Genomic DNA, 17,342 nt, shown 5'->3' with positions numbered 1-17,342 from the left:
GAGGATTAAATAAGTACATATTAATTGTTACTGAAATACACTGGGTCAGCCAGAGGCAATGGCTCATGAGGTCAGGAGTTCAAGACCAGCCTGGCCAAGATGGTGAAATCCTGTCTCTACTAAAAATACAAAAATTAGCCAGGCATTGTGGCAGGTGCCTGTAATCCCAGCTACTCAGAGGCTGAGGCAGAGAATTGCTTGAATCCAGGAGGCAGAGGTTGCAGTGAGCCAAGATTGTAACACTGCACTATAGCCTGGGTGACACAGGGAGAGACTACATCTTAAAAAAAAAAAAAAAAACAAAACACGAGGTATTCAGTAATCTGCAAATTCCCCTATTTCTCTAGAAAACTAGATTATAAAGAAAAATAATAATTTTTTAAAATTTGATTATAAAAATAACACAACTGGACAATTCTAAATGTATTAAAAACTACCAAGTCATACTTCAAAAGAGTAAATTTTATGGTGAGTTATTTCTCAATAAAGTTACTCAGAAAAAATAACATAACTATAAAGTTTGGCCAACTTGTAAATCACGTTCTTCCTCTGTATGTGGGCACCTGACAAATTAACTAGGCTAAAAGCTAGCTATGAGCTCTTAATTAAAGAACTGAGAAGAAAAAGCAGATTTAGGATGAAATAAAAGGATAACAGAAGTGCTTAACCTCTAATATATAAAAAAATTACCATTTACAACTTTTTAAACTAAGTAAATGTACATATGTAATGCATATGTAAACAAATGAAAAGCTATCTCTAATATTGGAAAAAATACATCACTAATTATAAAAGTTCATAGAGAATGTTACAGGAAACACCAGTTAAAGTCTTCAAAAGACCATTAAATATATTTAGTAATAAAAGAGAATATACAGAAACTTACATTAGGTACATCCCTGTTCACAACAGTCTTTAAAATTTCTATCCATTCTGTCAGGTTCTGTTGATTTATCAGTTCCAGTGGTAGTGTATACTAAATAAAAGTCAAGAATTAAAATTTCAAAATCTTTGCTAAAGAAAATCCCACTTCTTTTTACTCTTCACAATACCTACCAAAAGTATTTCATTCAATCCACATTTTCTGCTTTTAGTACATAGACACATTTCTTTGCTTGTTATCTATAATGGTAAACGGTATGTGGGCATCCCTGCCATATACCCATTTTACTGGGGTATCTTATTTTCACTGTGAGGTATGATATCTATTGCAGACTTCTAATGAACACATTTCAGTAAGTTAAAAAAGATTCTAATCTAGGATTCTAACAGTTGTTTGTTTTCTTCAAAGCAAACATGGTTATTTACTTTTATAAAATGCTTTATCTGGCATCCATAAAGATGGTTACAGGTCTCTATTTTAATGTGATGTAAGGATTAATTACAAAAATTAAATTCTTACTATTAATTTTTTTTTTTTTTGTGATGGAATTTCGCTTTTGTTACCCAGGCTGGAGTGCAATGGCGTGATCTCGGCTCACCGCAACCTTTGCCTCCTGCATTCAGACAATTCTCCTGCCTCAGCCTCCTGAGTAGCTGGGATTACAGGCACGCGCCACCATGCCCAGTTAATTTTTTGTATTTTTAGTAGAGACGGGGTTTCACCATGTTGACCAGGATTGTCTCAATCTGTTGACCTCATCATCCACCCGCCTCGGCCTCCCAAAGGGCTGGGATTACAGGCTTGAGCCACTGCGCCCGGCCCTATTAATCCATTCTTGTATTCCTGGAATAAATCCTCTCTCAGTAGGCCAATAAAATAGATATCCAATTTGGGATTTTAGGACATCTATTTTCACAAGAGAGACAAGGCTATATTATTATAATAGGGCATGCTAGTTTCAAAGAATGAGTTGATAAACTATTTTGTCTTATTCCATATGCCCTATGATAGTTTTCAAAAAGACCTATTATTTAATCCAAAAGTAATGATCCTACCAGTTAGAAAAAATATTGAAAAGACTAGTGTTGATTCATATTACTTGAAAGAATCACGTAAGAGTCCAATAGAATGGCATTAAGGTACCCTTAGATTCAGAGTAGGAGATACTTGAATGTCTTTAAAGATCTAGCAAAGACATGAAAAATCCAACCAAGCAACAATAATATAGGCAAGTATAATCTCAGTGGAGGTGAAATCCTATCTCTTTCTTTCATTTTTTTTTAGGGACCAGGTCTCGCTCTGTCAGGATGGACTATAGCCTTGAACTCTTGGCTTCAAGCAATCCTCCCACCTCAGCCTCCAGAGTAACTGGGTTACAGGCTTACAGGTGTGAGCTACTGTGCCTGGTTCTGATCCATTTAAATGAGATTTTTAAATGTAATGGTATGACTTGGACCAAAGGTCTTGGTAGATGAGATAAACCCTTCTATGGTACATGGTACAAAAAGAACCAGAATTTACCTGATTTTTAAAAATCTCCCTTACAAGTAATTACATTTCACTGCAAATACTAACCCAACCATTTCTTTAGTGGCTATCTTTTATCCTAGAAAAATTCAGAGCAACATACAGAAATAATAAAACCTATTACTGTGTGCCAGTAAAGCCCACAGATATAGTGTTTTTGTGACAAGTTTAGGAATAGGTTTTGTATTTATTGAGACAATCTATGTATAACTTGCATATCAGAGCATGTGTTAGATTTCAACTGTAATCAAGTAATGGGTTTTCAAATTCAAAAATTCTTTTCTTTTCCTTTCTTTCTTTCCTTTTTTTTTGAGACAGAGTTTTGCTCTGTTTGCCCAGGCTGGAGTGCAATGGTGCGATCTTGGCTCACCGCAGCCTCCGCCTCCCGGGTTCAAGCTATTCTCCTGCCTCTGTCTCCCAAGCAGGCAGGGTTATAGGCATGTGCCACCTTGCCTGGCTAATTTTTCTGAATTTTTAGTAGAGATGGGGTTTTCTCCATGTTGGTCAGGTTAGTCTTGAACGCCTGACTTCAGGTGATCCGCCTGCCTCAGTCTCCCAAAGTACTGGGATTACAGGCGTGAGCCACTCTGCCTGGCCTAGATTCGTTAATTCTTGTAAGGTGAAAGATACTTCCTAAAATGACTAATTTGGTTGTAGTAAATAGCTTAAGAGAATCTGACGTTGCTCATTTGCAGTTTAAAATGTATTACAGTTACCTACGTATTTGGGGACGTATGCTTGTTTAGACTTACTATTTTGGCAATTTATATTTTGCTGGAAAATCATCCATTTAATGTAGATTTTCAACTGTAACTATTATTCAAATGCTGAAATTCTTGTTAATGTTTAATATGGTAAAGAGCAGACTAACTTTTTATATATAAAAACTGCTCTATATAAAATTACCTGAACAAGAGCATAGAAGATCTTGAATATTTGTTTCTGGATGAGGACAGACTGATCAGACTGGTCAGAAAGAAGCTGGATAAAACGATCCTTTAGAACTGGCAGAAAATGCTGCATTGCTGCTACCAATGGACTCCGCTCCTCTGGCTTTTTATACCTTTGAGTAGGAATACAAACTAATTCTGTAAGAATTTATTTCCACAACTTTATATATATATATTAAACTATGCATTTATTTACACAAATATAATCAAATACTTCCCACCCAATTTAGAAAAAGGAAAAATATCTAGAACAAAATCATAAAAAGAAAGCATCTTGGCCGGGTGCAGTGGCTCATGCCTGTAATCCCAGCACTGTGGGAGGCTGAGGCTGGTGGTTCACTTGAAGTCAGGAGCTCGAGACCAGACTGACCAACACAGAGAAACCCCGTCTCTACTAAAAATATAAAAATTAGCCGGGTGTGGTGGTGTATGCCTGTAATCCCAGCTACTTGGGAGGCTGAGGCAGGAGAACTGCTTGAACCCAGGAGGTGGAGGTTGCGGTGAGCTGAGACCACACCATTGCACTCCAGCCTGAAACTCCATCTCAAAAAAAAAAAAAAAAAGAAAAAGAAAAAGAAAGCATCTTGAATAAAACCTTGAGTAAGATTATCCAGTATTTTCTGAACATGTATAATGAGGTCAATAATCTTCAAGGCCCACATGAGTATCCTCACTTTTATAGTTGAGGAAACTGAGGCACAGAAATTAACTATCTTTCTCAGTATTATAGTTAGTCATGAACCTGGGCAACTGAAATCCAAGGTTGCTGATCTCATAATAAATGTTCAGGAAAAAACTGGATAATCTTTACTCAAGGTTTTATCCAAGATGCTTTCTTTTTACAGTTTTGTTCTAATATTTTTCTTTTTCTAAACTGGTTAGGAAGTATTTGATTATATTTGTATAAACAGTAGCAGATGATAAAGAAATAAAACTGATTATATATTACCATCCTTAAGTAATTTACATACCAAGAGCATAAAGGCAGAAGTGGCATGTATAAAGCAGAAAATATTTTATTTCAAAAAGCATCATAAACCAGAAGTTCTTCTATTAACCCATAGGGCAACAAAATGTGACCAACAAGCTATCAACTATGAGCCAAGATCATGCCACTACACTCCAGCCTGGGTGACAGAGACTCCATCTCAAAAAAAAAAAAAATCAAACAATCTAATTTATAAGTTATAACTACACAAAAACAATTTCAGTTTCTTCTTCTTCTTTTTTTTTTTTTTTGAGAAAGTGCCTTACTCTGTCATCCAGGTTGGAGTGCAGTGGTGATCATGGCTCACCTCAGCCTCAACCTCCCAGGCTCAAACTATCCTCGCACCTCAGCCTCTTGAGTAGTAGCTGTGACTATAGGAATGTACCATCATGCCCGGCTAATTATTTTCTTTTTTTTTTTGCAGGGAGAGGGGTAGAGATGCAGTTCCACTATGTTGCCCAGGATGGTCTCAAACTCCTGGGCTCAAGTGATTTGCCTGCCTCAGCTTCCCAAAGTGTTGGGATCACAGGCTGAGCCACTGCTCCCAGCCCCAACTTCCATTATTAAAAAGTCAATAGGCAGACTAAATTTGCAAAATACAGATTATTGACTATAGAAATCATTATTCTAAGAGCCACAGCTTATCTTTTTGGAATAGATGATTATAAAAACAGCTTTAAATTGGTTTTCCATAGCACATCCCAGTTTTATTTATTGGTATCCCTCTTCCTTGAGAGTATATTCGAGAATTGAGTATCTGAGTACATTTAAAAATGATAACAAGAGACTTTTTATAAGTTAGATTTTGTTTCTTTGTTTCCTACCAGGTGAAATGAGTAACAAAGTAAATCACCAAGGAAAAACACAAAAAGGAATTTCACATTAACAATGACTGCTAAAGCTATTAACACAATCAACTGACAAATTATTTCAAATATTACTTCAATGTGCTAAGAAATTATACTTAGTATACATTTTAAAAAGTTATCTATAACTTTGAGTTGATAAGAATTCACAAAAGAAAGCCATTTGCACTCTCCAATCTGATTATACATTTATACACAAAATTCCCTTTAAACCCTGAAAGTGAGAACTAATATTATGCAGCTTTCTCTATGCATTATAGGTCCATCATCCTCCCTAAGAGAGTTTAAATACTTGTTCTGTGTCAAGTATTCTCTCCTACCTCCCTCAATACACTGAACAGTGGACTGGGAGTTGAGTGGTAATATAGTTGTTAAGCTAAGATAATGAGTATAAAAGTAATTATGGTACCAAACTTAATCCCTGTAAGACCTGAAAGTTCCTGAAAGTATAAAAATATGACACTAATAAAATTATTTGTTCATACCACTCCATATGGTGTGACATGCCTTCCTCTTAAAATGTTCTTTGTGTTTCTTCAACTGATAAGCATTTCCTGAGGATCTATGCTCCTGAAGACCACCACAAATTCCAATTTATCCATGAATTTTCTTAGAACTGCTTCAGTCCACACAGATCCCTTGTGAACACCTTGTGCTTCACAACAAAACACTGGCTGAAAATGAACTGAATTCCAATGATGTAGCAGCCTCCTGTATCTCCCATTTAAAAATCCCTGTCGTATTCCCTCCTACTAAGATTATGGGACTGGAGGGACTTGAACCTCCTCAATGATACTGACAGCGTATTGTTTTTATTCTCTCTAATTTCAGTCACTCACTTACCAGAACTACAAAAACTGGCACTCTGACAGAGGTTGGAGCAACAGCTGGAACATTCCTTAGGAGGAAGATGGGTAGCTGGTGGGAACACAAGAAAACACCAGTACCAATGCTGTAAATGGTATGTTTCTATCTGGCTCAGAGAACAAAAGCAGCAGTTCATCAGCCACTTTGAGATGGGACACAAAGAGGGTATCGGAGGCTAACTACAAGTCCCAGAATTAGAGGGCTCACAATGGCATCTGTGTAGCTGTTAGGACTGGTTATAAAGTCACCATCAAGCTATAAAAATCTTCCTTATGCCTTCCTCATAATATCCCCACATCAAACTTTTCATGTGCCTATCAATTTTGTTACTTTCACCACAGACTTAAAAAACTCCTTCAACATGTAGCTTACTACTCTCAGTGCTGTACCTGAACTTTCCAGGTTAGATCTTTTTTTCCTGATCCCTAAAGCCAGATCTAAAATAATCACTTGGCCTAAAATCTTTTTTCCTAATACTAATCACTTATATGAACTATAATTTGCTTAAATATGCCAACAATGAAATAGGTGAGTGTAAATCTCCCAAAACACACTCATTAAAAAAGATCACATGAAATTCCAATGAATTCTTCTTAAAGAATCAGAGTGAGGTTCTGAAAGTTAATCAAGAACCCAAGTTAAGATAAAAATTCACAGAAGAAAAGCCACAAGTAATAAGGAGCTCTAATGCTCAATGTATTCTGACCACATTCACATTTTAGAAAAACTTTTCTGAAGGACTTTTATCAGCACATACTGAGGAGCCCAGCTTCAGATATAACTTAGGTTTTAAAGAGGTAAAGAGGCAATGATTAAGAAAACAGAACACAAGGAGTTTTCTAGAATCAAGAAAAGAAACTGCAGTTAGAATCCTACTTCAAAAATAAAAGAATAAATTGAAATTGCCATAATTCACTAATTTTGGTATCTATGCCCAATATACTTTTACATGTTCAAATTAGCATAAATATTCCCAATTTTTCCTACTTCCAAAGATCTATAGGAATTGAAAGAAACACTTACTCATAATTTTTCACAAGCTGATAAAGGCAAAGAAGAATTCCTAGCCAACAAGCACTGTTATCGGACTGAAGATAAAAGCCAATTTTGTCCACAATGGCAGTCCAGCGGCTTGGATAATCATGTTTGATGATGTGATGAATGCATGTAGTAAGCTGTACCCTGAAAGCCAAAAAAAAAAACACTGAGGATAAAATCCAACCTAGATAAGATTTTGCTGACTCACAGAAAGAAAATAGCTGTTTAGACAAAATCTAATTTCAAATAACCCATGTGATTTTAGATGTACGCAGAAAACATATAATTCAGAATAAGTCACTGAGCAAAAGCAATGTGTGCCTACTGATTTGAAAGAAACCCAACAAATGCTACAAATGTAAGTGGTTTTACTTTTATTGCCATCATCAACAAACAAGTTTCATTTAAGAATATCAATTAGGCCAGGCACGGTGGCTAACGCCTGTAATCCCAGCACTTTGGGACGCCAAGGTGAGCAGATCAGGATGACAAGAGAGCAAGACCATCCTGGCCAACGGGTTGAAACACCATCTCTACTAAAAATACAAAAATTAGCTGGGTGTGGTGGTGCATGCTTATAGTTGCAGCAACTCAGGAAGCTGAGGCTGGAGAATCATCTGAACCCGGGAGGTGGAGGGTGCAGTGAGCTGAGATCGTGCCACTGCACTCCAGCCTGGTGACAGAACAAGACTCCATCTCAAAAAAAAAAAAAAAATCCATTGTACTCATTTCAAATTCTGCAAAATCCTGGTCGGGCACAGTGGCAGGTGCCTGTAACCCCAGCACTCTGTGAGGCGAAGGCAGGTAGATCACCTGAGGTCAGGGGTTCAAGAACAGCCTAGCCAACACGGTGAAACCCCATCTCTATTAAAAATACAAAAATTAGCCAGGCATGGTGGCAGGTGCCTGTAATCCCAGCTACTCAGGAAGCTGAGGCAAGAAAATCTCTTGAACGTGGGAGGCAGAGGTTGCAGTGAGCCGAGATCGCGCCACTGTACTCCAGCCTGGATGACAGAGTAAGACTCCAGGCGTTGGGGCTCAAGCCTGTAATCCCAGATAATTTGGGAGGCCAAATCAGGTGGATCACTTGAGGTTAGAAGTTTCAGAACAGTGTGGCCAACATGGTAATGCCTCGTCTCTACTGAAAATAAATAGGCAGGTATGATGGTACATGCCTGTAATCCCAGCTACTTGGGAGGCTGAGGCAGGAGAACTGCTTGATCCCGGGAGGCAGAGGTTGCAGTGAGCTGAGATCTTGCCATTACACTCTAGCCTGAGCAACAGAGTGAGACTCTGTCTTAGAAAAAAACAAAAACAAAAACACTAAAAATACAAAAATTAGCTAGGCGTGGTAGTGCACGCCTGTAATTCCAGCTACTCAGGAGGCTGAGGTAGGAGAATCTTTTGAACTTGGGAGGTGGAGGTTGCAGTGAACCAAGACTGTGCCACTGCACTCCAGTCTGGCCAACAGAGCAAGACTGAATCTCAAAAAAAAAAAAAAAAAGATTACAAAGGCATTCTCCTATAATAGCATTTGTTGGATAAGTTTTCTGCTACAAAAATAATAGGCCTAATATATTCTGAAAAAGATCCTCAAACCACCCCCGCAAGAAAACAAAACACAGGAAAGATACATAACTGCAGAATGGGTAAATTTTAAAAACACATACCTGATGAGCTCAGGAGAATGGATGATGGCTTCTACAATATTTTCTCGAATACAGTGGCGATCTTCTTCTGGAATAGTATAAGGGGATATATCCCCTGGTGCTGTTTCTCGATCAGGCCAATACTGTGTTATCATATTTTTCAAATAGATAACACCTAAAATACAGATCAGTTTGACAAAAGAATGTTTACTGTGAAAATCCCATAAGTGTCCACACCCCAAGCATTTCTTTCAGACCAGTTTGTAAGCTATGCTTTTATAAACAAAATGTTACAATTATTTTTAAAGTTGAAAACACACAGATTGAACACTCAGTTACAGTAACGACACACAAAGTTATTACAAATCACATATCATGAGAAAACTCTGCAAACAACCCCAGAGAAAACGGTTTCTTTTTTTTAACTGTTTATTCACAATACTTTTTACCCTGTTTTCTCCATAGAAGAGTTAAATCGAATCAGTTTTCTAAATGAAGCCTCTAAAGACAAAACCACCATAAACATCCCAACATAGCTTCTACAACTAATCACATGGAAGTCATAAAACACCAATTCTTATCACAGGAAAATCATAGCATATAAAGGTTCTTAAATCTATAAATTTAAGTATTTCAATACCATACCACTTCAAATTCAAATTATGTTATGGAAGAATTTACTATGTTCGCAAATTACAGATTACTATTTTTCTGTCAGTTATCATACTGCTACCTTTGCACATTGCTATTTGACAAAAGTTAACAAACTGATGAAGTGGCAGAATCTAGGTTGCTAGCAATGCTTTTTAGGCAGCATTTTCAGAGAGGGAGAGAAGAGAGTCACAAATATGTAAGATTACTGTAAAGGGAAACTGTCCAAAATTAATTCCTAAATTCTGCAAAACACTGGATCTTCTCTAATTAGCAATTCTTATCTCGAGTCCTGTACTTATTTGAACAAGAATAACTAACTCTAGTTTGCTTTAATTTAGGAATTAAATATTCCATCTTACAGTATTTCAAATGGATTAAGGCTGTATTACTAAAATACCCCTCAACAAGGTTTTCAGACAAACTACATCTACAATAAAGAATATTGACTCAGCATATAGGACCAACAAAATCCAGGTTAATACTTCTGCAGAATTTGGTTCTTTATCTCCAAAACAGAACAGAGACCAATATTAAGACCACATAACAGTCCCAATGTCTCTGAATGCAGGCTCTGAGTATTTCCATTCTAAGTAAAGGAATAAGATATATGCTTATGTGATCTGTACTTTTAAACATTTTTTGCCCCAACAAAACAGTCCTTGGAACTGCACTGTAAGGATCTCATGATTCAGTCTACTCTAGCCAGAATGCTTGAGCTCTACTACAAAGATAGAATGAACTAATCATTCAAAATCTAGCAGATGAAACCACCATATGCCATGCACTACAGAATCTCATTCAATTATTCCATAAACATAATTTTTCTTTTTCTTTCTTTTTTTTTGTTTGGAGACTAGGTCTCACTCTATTCCATACTGCAGTACAACAGCACAATCTTGGTTCACAACAACTTCCACCTCCCAAGCTCAAGCGATTCTCCTGCCTCAGCCTCCTGAGTAGATGGGATTACAAGTGTCTGCCACCACACCCGACTAATTCTTTTGTATTTTTAGTAGAGACAGGGTTTCACCATGTTGGCCAGGCTGGTCTTGAACTCCTGACTTCAAATGATCCATAAGCCTCAGCCTCCCAAAGTGCTGGGATTACAGGTGTGAGTCACCGTGTCCGGCCCCAAGGATATAATTTTTAAATTAATGATATTTTAAATTTTTGACCAATTCCATAGTTTAACTGCTTCCAATTCCGTGCATACTAAAACAATTTCCTAATGTAATTAATTTTTCTAATACACATAACCAAGTCTCTAGAATTTGTTAGTTATCACTCCTAAATGCCAAACACTTAACTTCTTAGGTAAAAATTTAGATTGAAAGGCAGATTCTTATCTAAAATGGGAAAATGTAAACTTCACTAGTAAAAGATAACTGGGACTTGAATATATATTAAAAAGAAACAAGAACAGGCACAGTGGCTGATGTCTTTGATCCCTGCACTTTGAGAGGCTGAGACAAGAGGATCACTTGAGGCCAAGAATTCAAGACCAGCCTGGAGGCTAGGAGTGGTGGCTAAACCTGTAATCTCAATACTTTGGAAGCTGAAACCAACCTGGGCAAGACAGTGAGAGCCCATCCCTACCAAAAAAAAAAAAAAAAGACTAGCCTCAGCAACACAGTGAGACTCCATCTCTACTAAACAAAATAATTAGGTGGGTGTGGTGACACATTCCTATAGCCCCAGATACTTGGGAGGCTAAAGCAGAAAGATTACTTGATCCCAGGAGTTAAAGATTCAGTAAGCTATAACTGTGTCACTGCACCCTAGCCTGGGCAAGGATCAAGATCCCGTGGAAAAGAAAAAGGGAAGGAAGGAACAGGGAAAGGGAGGGAGGCACAGAGGAAGGGAAGAAAGGCAGAAAAGGGAGGGAAAGGAGACAATAAAAATTACGATTTTCCATTAAATTAGAAATTTTTTCAAAAAGATTTACTGCTGACCATCGAGTTCAGTCATTTATATAAAATTGTTTGCTTTCAAAAAAATTCATGGCCAGGCACCGTGGCTCACGCCTGTAATCCCAGCACTCTGGACGGCCCAGGCAGGTAGACTGCTTGAGCTCACAAGTTTGACACCAACCTGGACAATATGGCGAGGCCCCATCTCTACAAAAAATACAGCAATTAGGCTGGGCATGGTAGCTAACTCCTGTAATCCTAGCACTTTGGGAAGCAGAGGCAGGTGGATCACTTGAGGTCAGCAGTTCAAAACCAATCTGACCAACATGGTGAAACCTCAGCTCTACTAAAAATATAAAAAATTAGCTGGGCATGGTGGTGGATGCCTGTAATCCCAGCTACTTGAAAGGCTGAGACAAGAGAATTGCTTGAATCCAGGAAGTGGAAGCTGCAGTGAGTCGAGATCGCACCATTGCACTCCAGCCTGGGCAATGGAGCGAGACTCCGTCTGAAGAAACAAAAAATACAATCATTAGTGGGGCATGGTGGTGTGTGCCATAGTCCCAACTATACAGGAGGCTGAAGTGGGAGGATGGCTTGAGCCAGGGAGGCAGAGGTTGCAGTGAGTCGAGAAGGTGCTACTGCATTATCGCCTGGGCAACAGAGACAGTTTGTCTCAAAAACAAAACAAAACAAAACAACAACAAAAACCCTATCTGCTTACTAGAGTCCAGGTTATTTAATTTATTTAAAGTGATAAACAATTTAAATTCATTTATTCCTGAGTACCTATAGTGTACTAGGCAACATTTTAGGCACTGAAAATAAACACACTATTAACTAAACAGACCAGAGACTAAATTCTATTTCTAAAAATTGAAACAGTTTACTGCATATGGCATATTATGACAAATTATTTAGCCATTAAAATATGAATCTGAAGACCAAAACTATGTAAACAAAAGGGAAATGCTTACTATATAACATTAAGTAAAGTGAGAAAAACAAAATTTTTAGCAAAATATGTACAGGGGAAAAGAAAAGCAAGAAATAAAACAAAAATGTAATCTGTTATTCTAGAATGATGAAATTACTGGTCTTTATATTTCCCATAACAAAATTATTACATCTGCAAATAAATTAAGAAGAAATTAAGAGGCTGGGTGCGGTGGCTCACACCTATAATCCCAGCTACTTGGGAGGCAACAGCAGAAGAATTGCTTGAACCCAGGAGGCAGAGGTTGCAGTGGGCTGAGATCACACCACTGAACTCCAGCCTGGACAACAAAGCAAGACTCTGTCTCAGAAAAAAAAAAAAATGTAAAAAAGAAATTAAAAAATGTAAACACTATTATTTTTTGCAGACTAACATAATAACCAGAAAAGTAGCATGCCACATTTTCAGACTATTTGATACTGAGGAAAGTGGCTCAATATGTTGAACAGGAACTAAAAACAGTATAATAATTTAAAACTGTTAAAAAACAATGATAAAAGCAAAAAGGTGTAAGAGATGACAACATAAACAAACATGTTTGAGTCTTATAATCACCCATCAAGGAAGGACTCTAAAAATACATAGAACAAGCTTCTCTTTTAATTCAACTAAATAACAAATTATTCTTTTAAATTCTGCCACCAAATATCAAGGTACCTGACGTAAGCTATAAACTCTGAAGGTAAACAAATTACCTGGGGAGTGGGGGGAATCAAAGGGCCATCCTAAGACAATTATGCTATTTGATCATGAACCTTTCAAACAATAGATTACATACACTCAAAATAATTTAGGAAACTTGCCTGCCTGTCTCACAGGTAAATCCAGCTGTTCTGACATAGTAATCTGGAGCAGTGTTGAGACAAAATTCAGAGACTTGTGTGCCTACAAACAAAAAAAGTATATTTTAAATTTCTGCAAATAAATATACTTTAAGATAACAGATCAAAGGGGCTTCAATACCTTTCCACTGCTTGGCTCACACAAAAGGCTCTTCATAACTGGTTCCAGCTGTTTTTCTCACTGCTCCCTTATACTGAAGTTTAAGGAATATGATGACTTAAATTCTAAAACTTTTGGATGTTTGCATTTGCCTGTATACCACTATACTACCCATTTATCCCAACTAGCACTTTTTCTCCTGTTTTGGGATGGAGTCTAGCTCTGTCGCCCAGGCTGGAGTGTAGTGGCCCAATCTCAGCTCACTGCAACCTCCACCTCCAGGGTTTAAGCGATTCTCCTGCCTCAGCCTCCCGAGTAGCTGGGATTACAGGCGCGCACCACCACTCCCAGCTAGTTTTTATAGGCCACCTGCCTGGCTATTTTAGTATCTTCTTACAGACTTTTCCCCAATCTGCAAACACATTCTTATAGAGAATTTTCCAGCTGGGTGCAGTGGCTCACCCCTGTAATTCCAGCACTTTGGGAGCCTGAGGCGGGCAGATCACTTGAGTCTAGCAGTTTGAAACCAGCCTGGCCAACATGGTAAAACCCCATCTCTACTAAAAAGACAAAAATTAGCCAGGTGTGGCGGCGCATGCCTGTAATCGCAACTACATGGGAGGCTGAGGTATGAGACTGGCTTGAACCCAGAAGCCAGAGGCTGCACTGAGCCGAGACCAGGCCACTGTACTCTATCTAGCCTGTGTGCTACAGTAAGACTGTTTCAAGGAAAAAAAAAAAAAAAAAAAAGAAAACACAAAGGCTGGGTGCAGTGGCTCATGTCTGAAATTACAGCACTTTGAAAGGCTGAGGTGGCTGGATCACTTGAAGTCAGGAGTTCGAGACCAGCCTGGCTAACATGGTGAAACCTCATCTCTACTAAAAATACAAAAATTAGTCTGGGCACAGAGGCTCGTGCCTGTAATCCCAGCACTTTGGGAGGCTGAGGCGAGTGGATCGAGAGATCAAGAAATCGAGACCATCCTGCCCAACATGGTGAAACTCCGTCTACTAAAAATACAAAAATTAGCTGGGCGTAGTGGTGCACGCCTGTAGTCCCAGCTACTTGGGAGGCTGAGGCAGGATCACTTGAACCCAGCAGGCAGAGGTTGCAGTGAGCTGAGATCCCACCACTGCACTCCAGACTGGCAACAGAGCAAGACTCTGTCTCAAAAAAAAAGAAAGAAAAAAAAAATTCACATTAGAATCTAGAGTGAAACTTTATTCTTTCAATCACTCCAAAAATTACTTATTTACGTGTTTGTGGGTACAAGACATCATGGCAGGAGCTAAGACTACACGGTTGAATATGACAACCAGGCTCTATGACCTCATGGCAACTTATAGTGTTGTCAAGAAATACAAGACAAATACTTAAAAAATACAAGTACAGCAACTATTTACACAGCATTTACATTGTACGGAGTATTAAAAATCTAGAAATGATTTGAAGTGTTCAGGGGGACGGGCACAGCAATTATTACACCTTATTATAAAAGAAACTTCAGCATCCATGAATTTTGCTATCCGTGGGGGTCCTAGAACCAACAACCCCTCATAGATTCCAAGGGACAAGTGTGTAATGGAAGAAGTAGAGAGCAGTGTGGAAGAATCAAAAGGAGGATTTCCTAACAGAGAAGACCTGATCAGAAGGATTTAGGTGGATGAAAGGGAGGTAATGCCCCTTTCCACAACTCTAGATGTAAACACTGCAAACCACTATTACTTTATTTAAAAACCCTTCCACCTATGCCATTCTGCATACCATTTCTTTCTAGTCTGTCTCCTTCTCAGGCTCCATTACTAATTTCTCATCCTGTTTAATCTATAAATGCTAGAATTCACCAGGACTTGGTCACAGGCCATCCTTCTTCTCCCCAGCTGATCTCATCCAATTATTATCTTTACAAAGCATCATTTTCCCCTCAAAGTTATTACTCTATTTCCCTGTACACTTCTCGCAACCTCTCATCACTATCTTCACTTTCATCAATCCAATTTTATATATCAAGTCCTGTCAATTCTAAATCCAGAATCCTTTTTAAAAATGCATCTACTTTCTCCATTCCTATGAACACCAACCTAGTTCAATTGACTATCATCCCTCTTAATGTAACTATTTGTGTCCCCAATCATTCTCCATTTAGCAGCCAAAGATCTTTTAAAATTATAAATCAATCTCATTTAAGCAAACCTTTTAACAAGCTTTCTACTGCACCTTCTAAGGCCCTACATGAAGATATCTTATACCTGCCATTTTTTTTTCTTCAGGAGGAGTCTCACTTTTGTCCCCCAGGCTGGAGTACAATGGTGCAATCTAGGCTCACTGCAAACTCCGCCTCCTGGGTTCAAGAGATTCTCCTGCCTCAGGCTCCCAAGTAGCTGGGATTACAGGCACCCGCCATCACACTGGGCTAACTTTTTTTGTATTTTTAGTGGAGTCGGGCTTTCACCATGTTGGCCAGGCTGGTTTCAAACTCCTGACTTCAGGTGATCGGCCTGCCTTGGCCTCCCAAAGTACTGGGATTACAGGCAAAGGGCACCACACCTGGCCGTCCTTGCCTCATTTTTAAAACTTCTCTCAACACAATCCGACTTCCCTAGCTACAAGTCTTTAGGTTTTGATAAGAAAGAAATATATTTAACAGATACAAAATTACAGCTAGATAGTAGGAGTAAGTTCTAGTGTTCTGTAGCACTGTAGAATAACTATAATGAACAACAATGTATTGTATATTTTCAAATAGCTAGCAGAGCAGATTTTGATGTTCTAGCCCAAAGAAATGATACACATGAGATGATGAATATGCTCATTACCCTAATTTGATCATTACATTGTTATATACATGTACTGAAATACCACTGTACCCCACAGATATGTATTATACAATTATCATGTGTCAATCAAAAATAATAATAAAAGCAAAAAGAAACACATTACTTCATTTCAGAATCTTTGTACATGCTGTGTCTTTCTGTGACAATCATCCTTCTCTTGCATGCTCCACCAGTTAACTGTTCACACCTTCACGTTCTTTGGGTCTCAGTTTAAACAGTATTTCCTTAGAGAAGCTTTTTTTTTTAAGACAGGTTTTCACCATGTTGGCCAGGCTGGTCTTGAACTCCTGACCTCAGGTGATCCGCCTGCCTCAGCCTCCCAAAGTGCTGAGATTACTTTGAGCATGAGCCACCACGCCCAGCCTAGAGAAGCTTTTTCTGCCTGATCACTCAAGCTAAAGTAGGGTTCCCTACTACTCTCATAACCATTATTTTTCTTCATAACACTTATTACATATTTGTTTACTATATTTGCAGATGGGTCTTATGCCTGTTTCTCCTATTAATTAGACTCTAAGCCCCTACCGAGTAAGGACTGTACTGTTTATATACCCAGTTCTTCATATGACACTTGGCATTTAAGCTATTCAAAAAATCCACTGAATGAATTGGAAGAGCCAACAAATAAATGCCAATGTGATTGCCTAGGGGTAGAGTAGAGTGAGAAAGGTTTTTATATTTAAGACAGATAGATGAGCCCACAAAAGACACTATCATCCATACTACTAGGGCACTTTTCAGACCTTACATTACAGTATGTATCTGATCTCCTGCAACAAATCATAAATTCCTGGAATGAACTGCTGCAATCGGATAGTCTTGGTTGTAAGTCTAGGTGATGCCACTTCCTGGAATGCTAAGCCTTCAACAAGTTGATTCAGTAAATCTAAGTCTCAATTACAAAATAAGAATAATAAAATCTACCTCACAGGATGGCTATAAGGAGTATATAAAACAACACAGAAAATATCTTAACAAATATCAAGACATAAAAACTTTATATCCTTTATATATCCATATTCAATAGAATCTCCCTTTCTCAGAGTATGCTCTAACATAAGTAATGTATAAACAGATGTACAGCCAAGTTACCCTATAGTTCCTTCAATCGCCCATAAAGCACATATGTATGGTTTTGTGTATACAATCTCTCCTGACGTCCCAACACTGAAACTTTTCCTTAATTTAAAACAGACTACTTTAAGTGATTAGAGCCCTTAGGTTTGGGATTAT

At 38.1% G+C, this 17,342-nt stretch overlaps 1 protein-coding gene across 3 annotated transcripts in view; it reads right to left on the bottom strand.

Moving 5' to 3' along the window:
* Window positions 1-17,342, bottom strand: part of IPO7 (importin 7) — a 60,679-nt gene that overhangs the window by 29,703 nt on the left and 13,634 nt on the right. For 2 of the 3 annotated variants that reach the window (XM_054242049.2, XM_002755029.7), the window contains 5 exons: window positions 13,133-13,214; window positions 8,790-8,943; window positions 7,105-7,263; window positions 3,317-3,473; window positions 887-976 (listed from right to left, as the gene is read on the bottom strand). In XM_054242049.2, coding sequence (XP_054098024.1) covers window positions 887-976; window positions 3,317-3,473; window positions 7,105-7,263; window positions 8,790-8,943; window positions 13,133-13,169 — 597 coding nt within the window. In that variant the 5' untranslated portion in view covers window positions 13,170-13,214. The remainder of the gene's footprint in view (window positions 1-886; window positions 977-3,316; window positions 3,474-7,104; window positions 7,264-8,789; window positions 8,944-13,132; window positions 13,215-17,342) is intronic. The other variant, XM_009007649.5, reaches the window with a different exon arrangement.

This window comes from Callithrix jacchus, chromosome 10 (assembly GCF_049354715.1).
Source record: "Callithrix jacchus isolate 240 chromosome 10, calJac240_pri, whole genome shotgun sequence".
Classification (NCBI taxonomy): Eukaryota; Metazoa; Chordata; class Mammalia; order Primates; family Cebidae; genus Callithrix; species Callithrix jacchus.
This window is presented reverse-complemented; position numbering and strand designations above follow the sequence as displayed.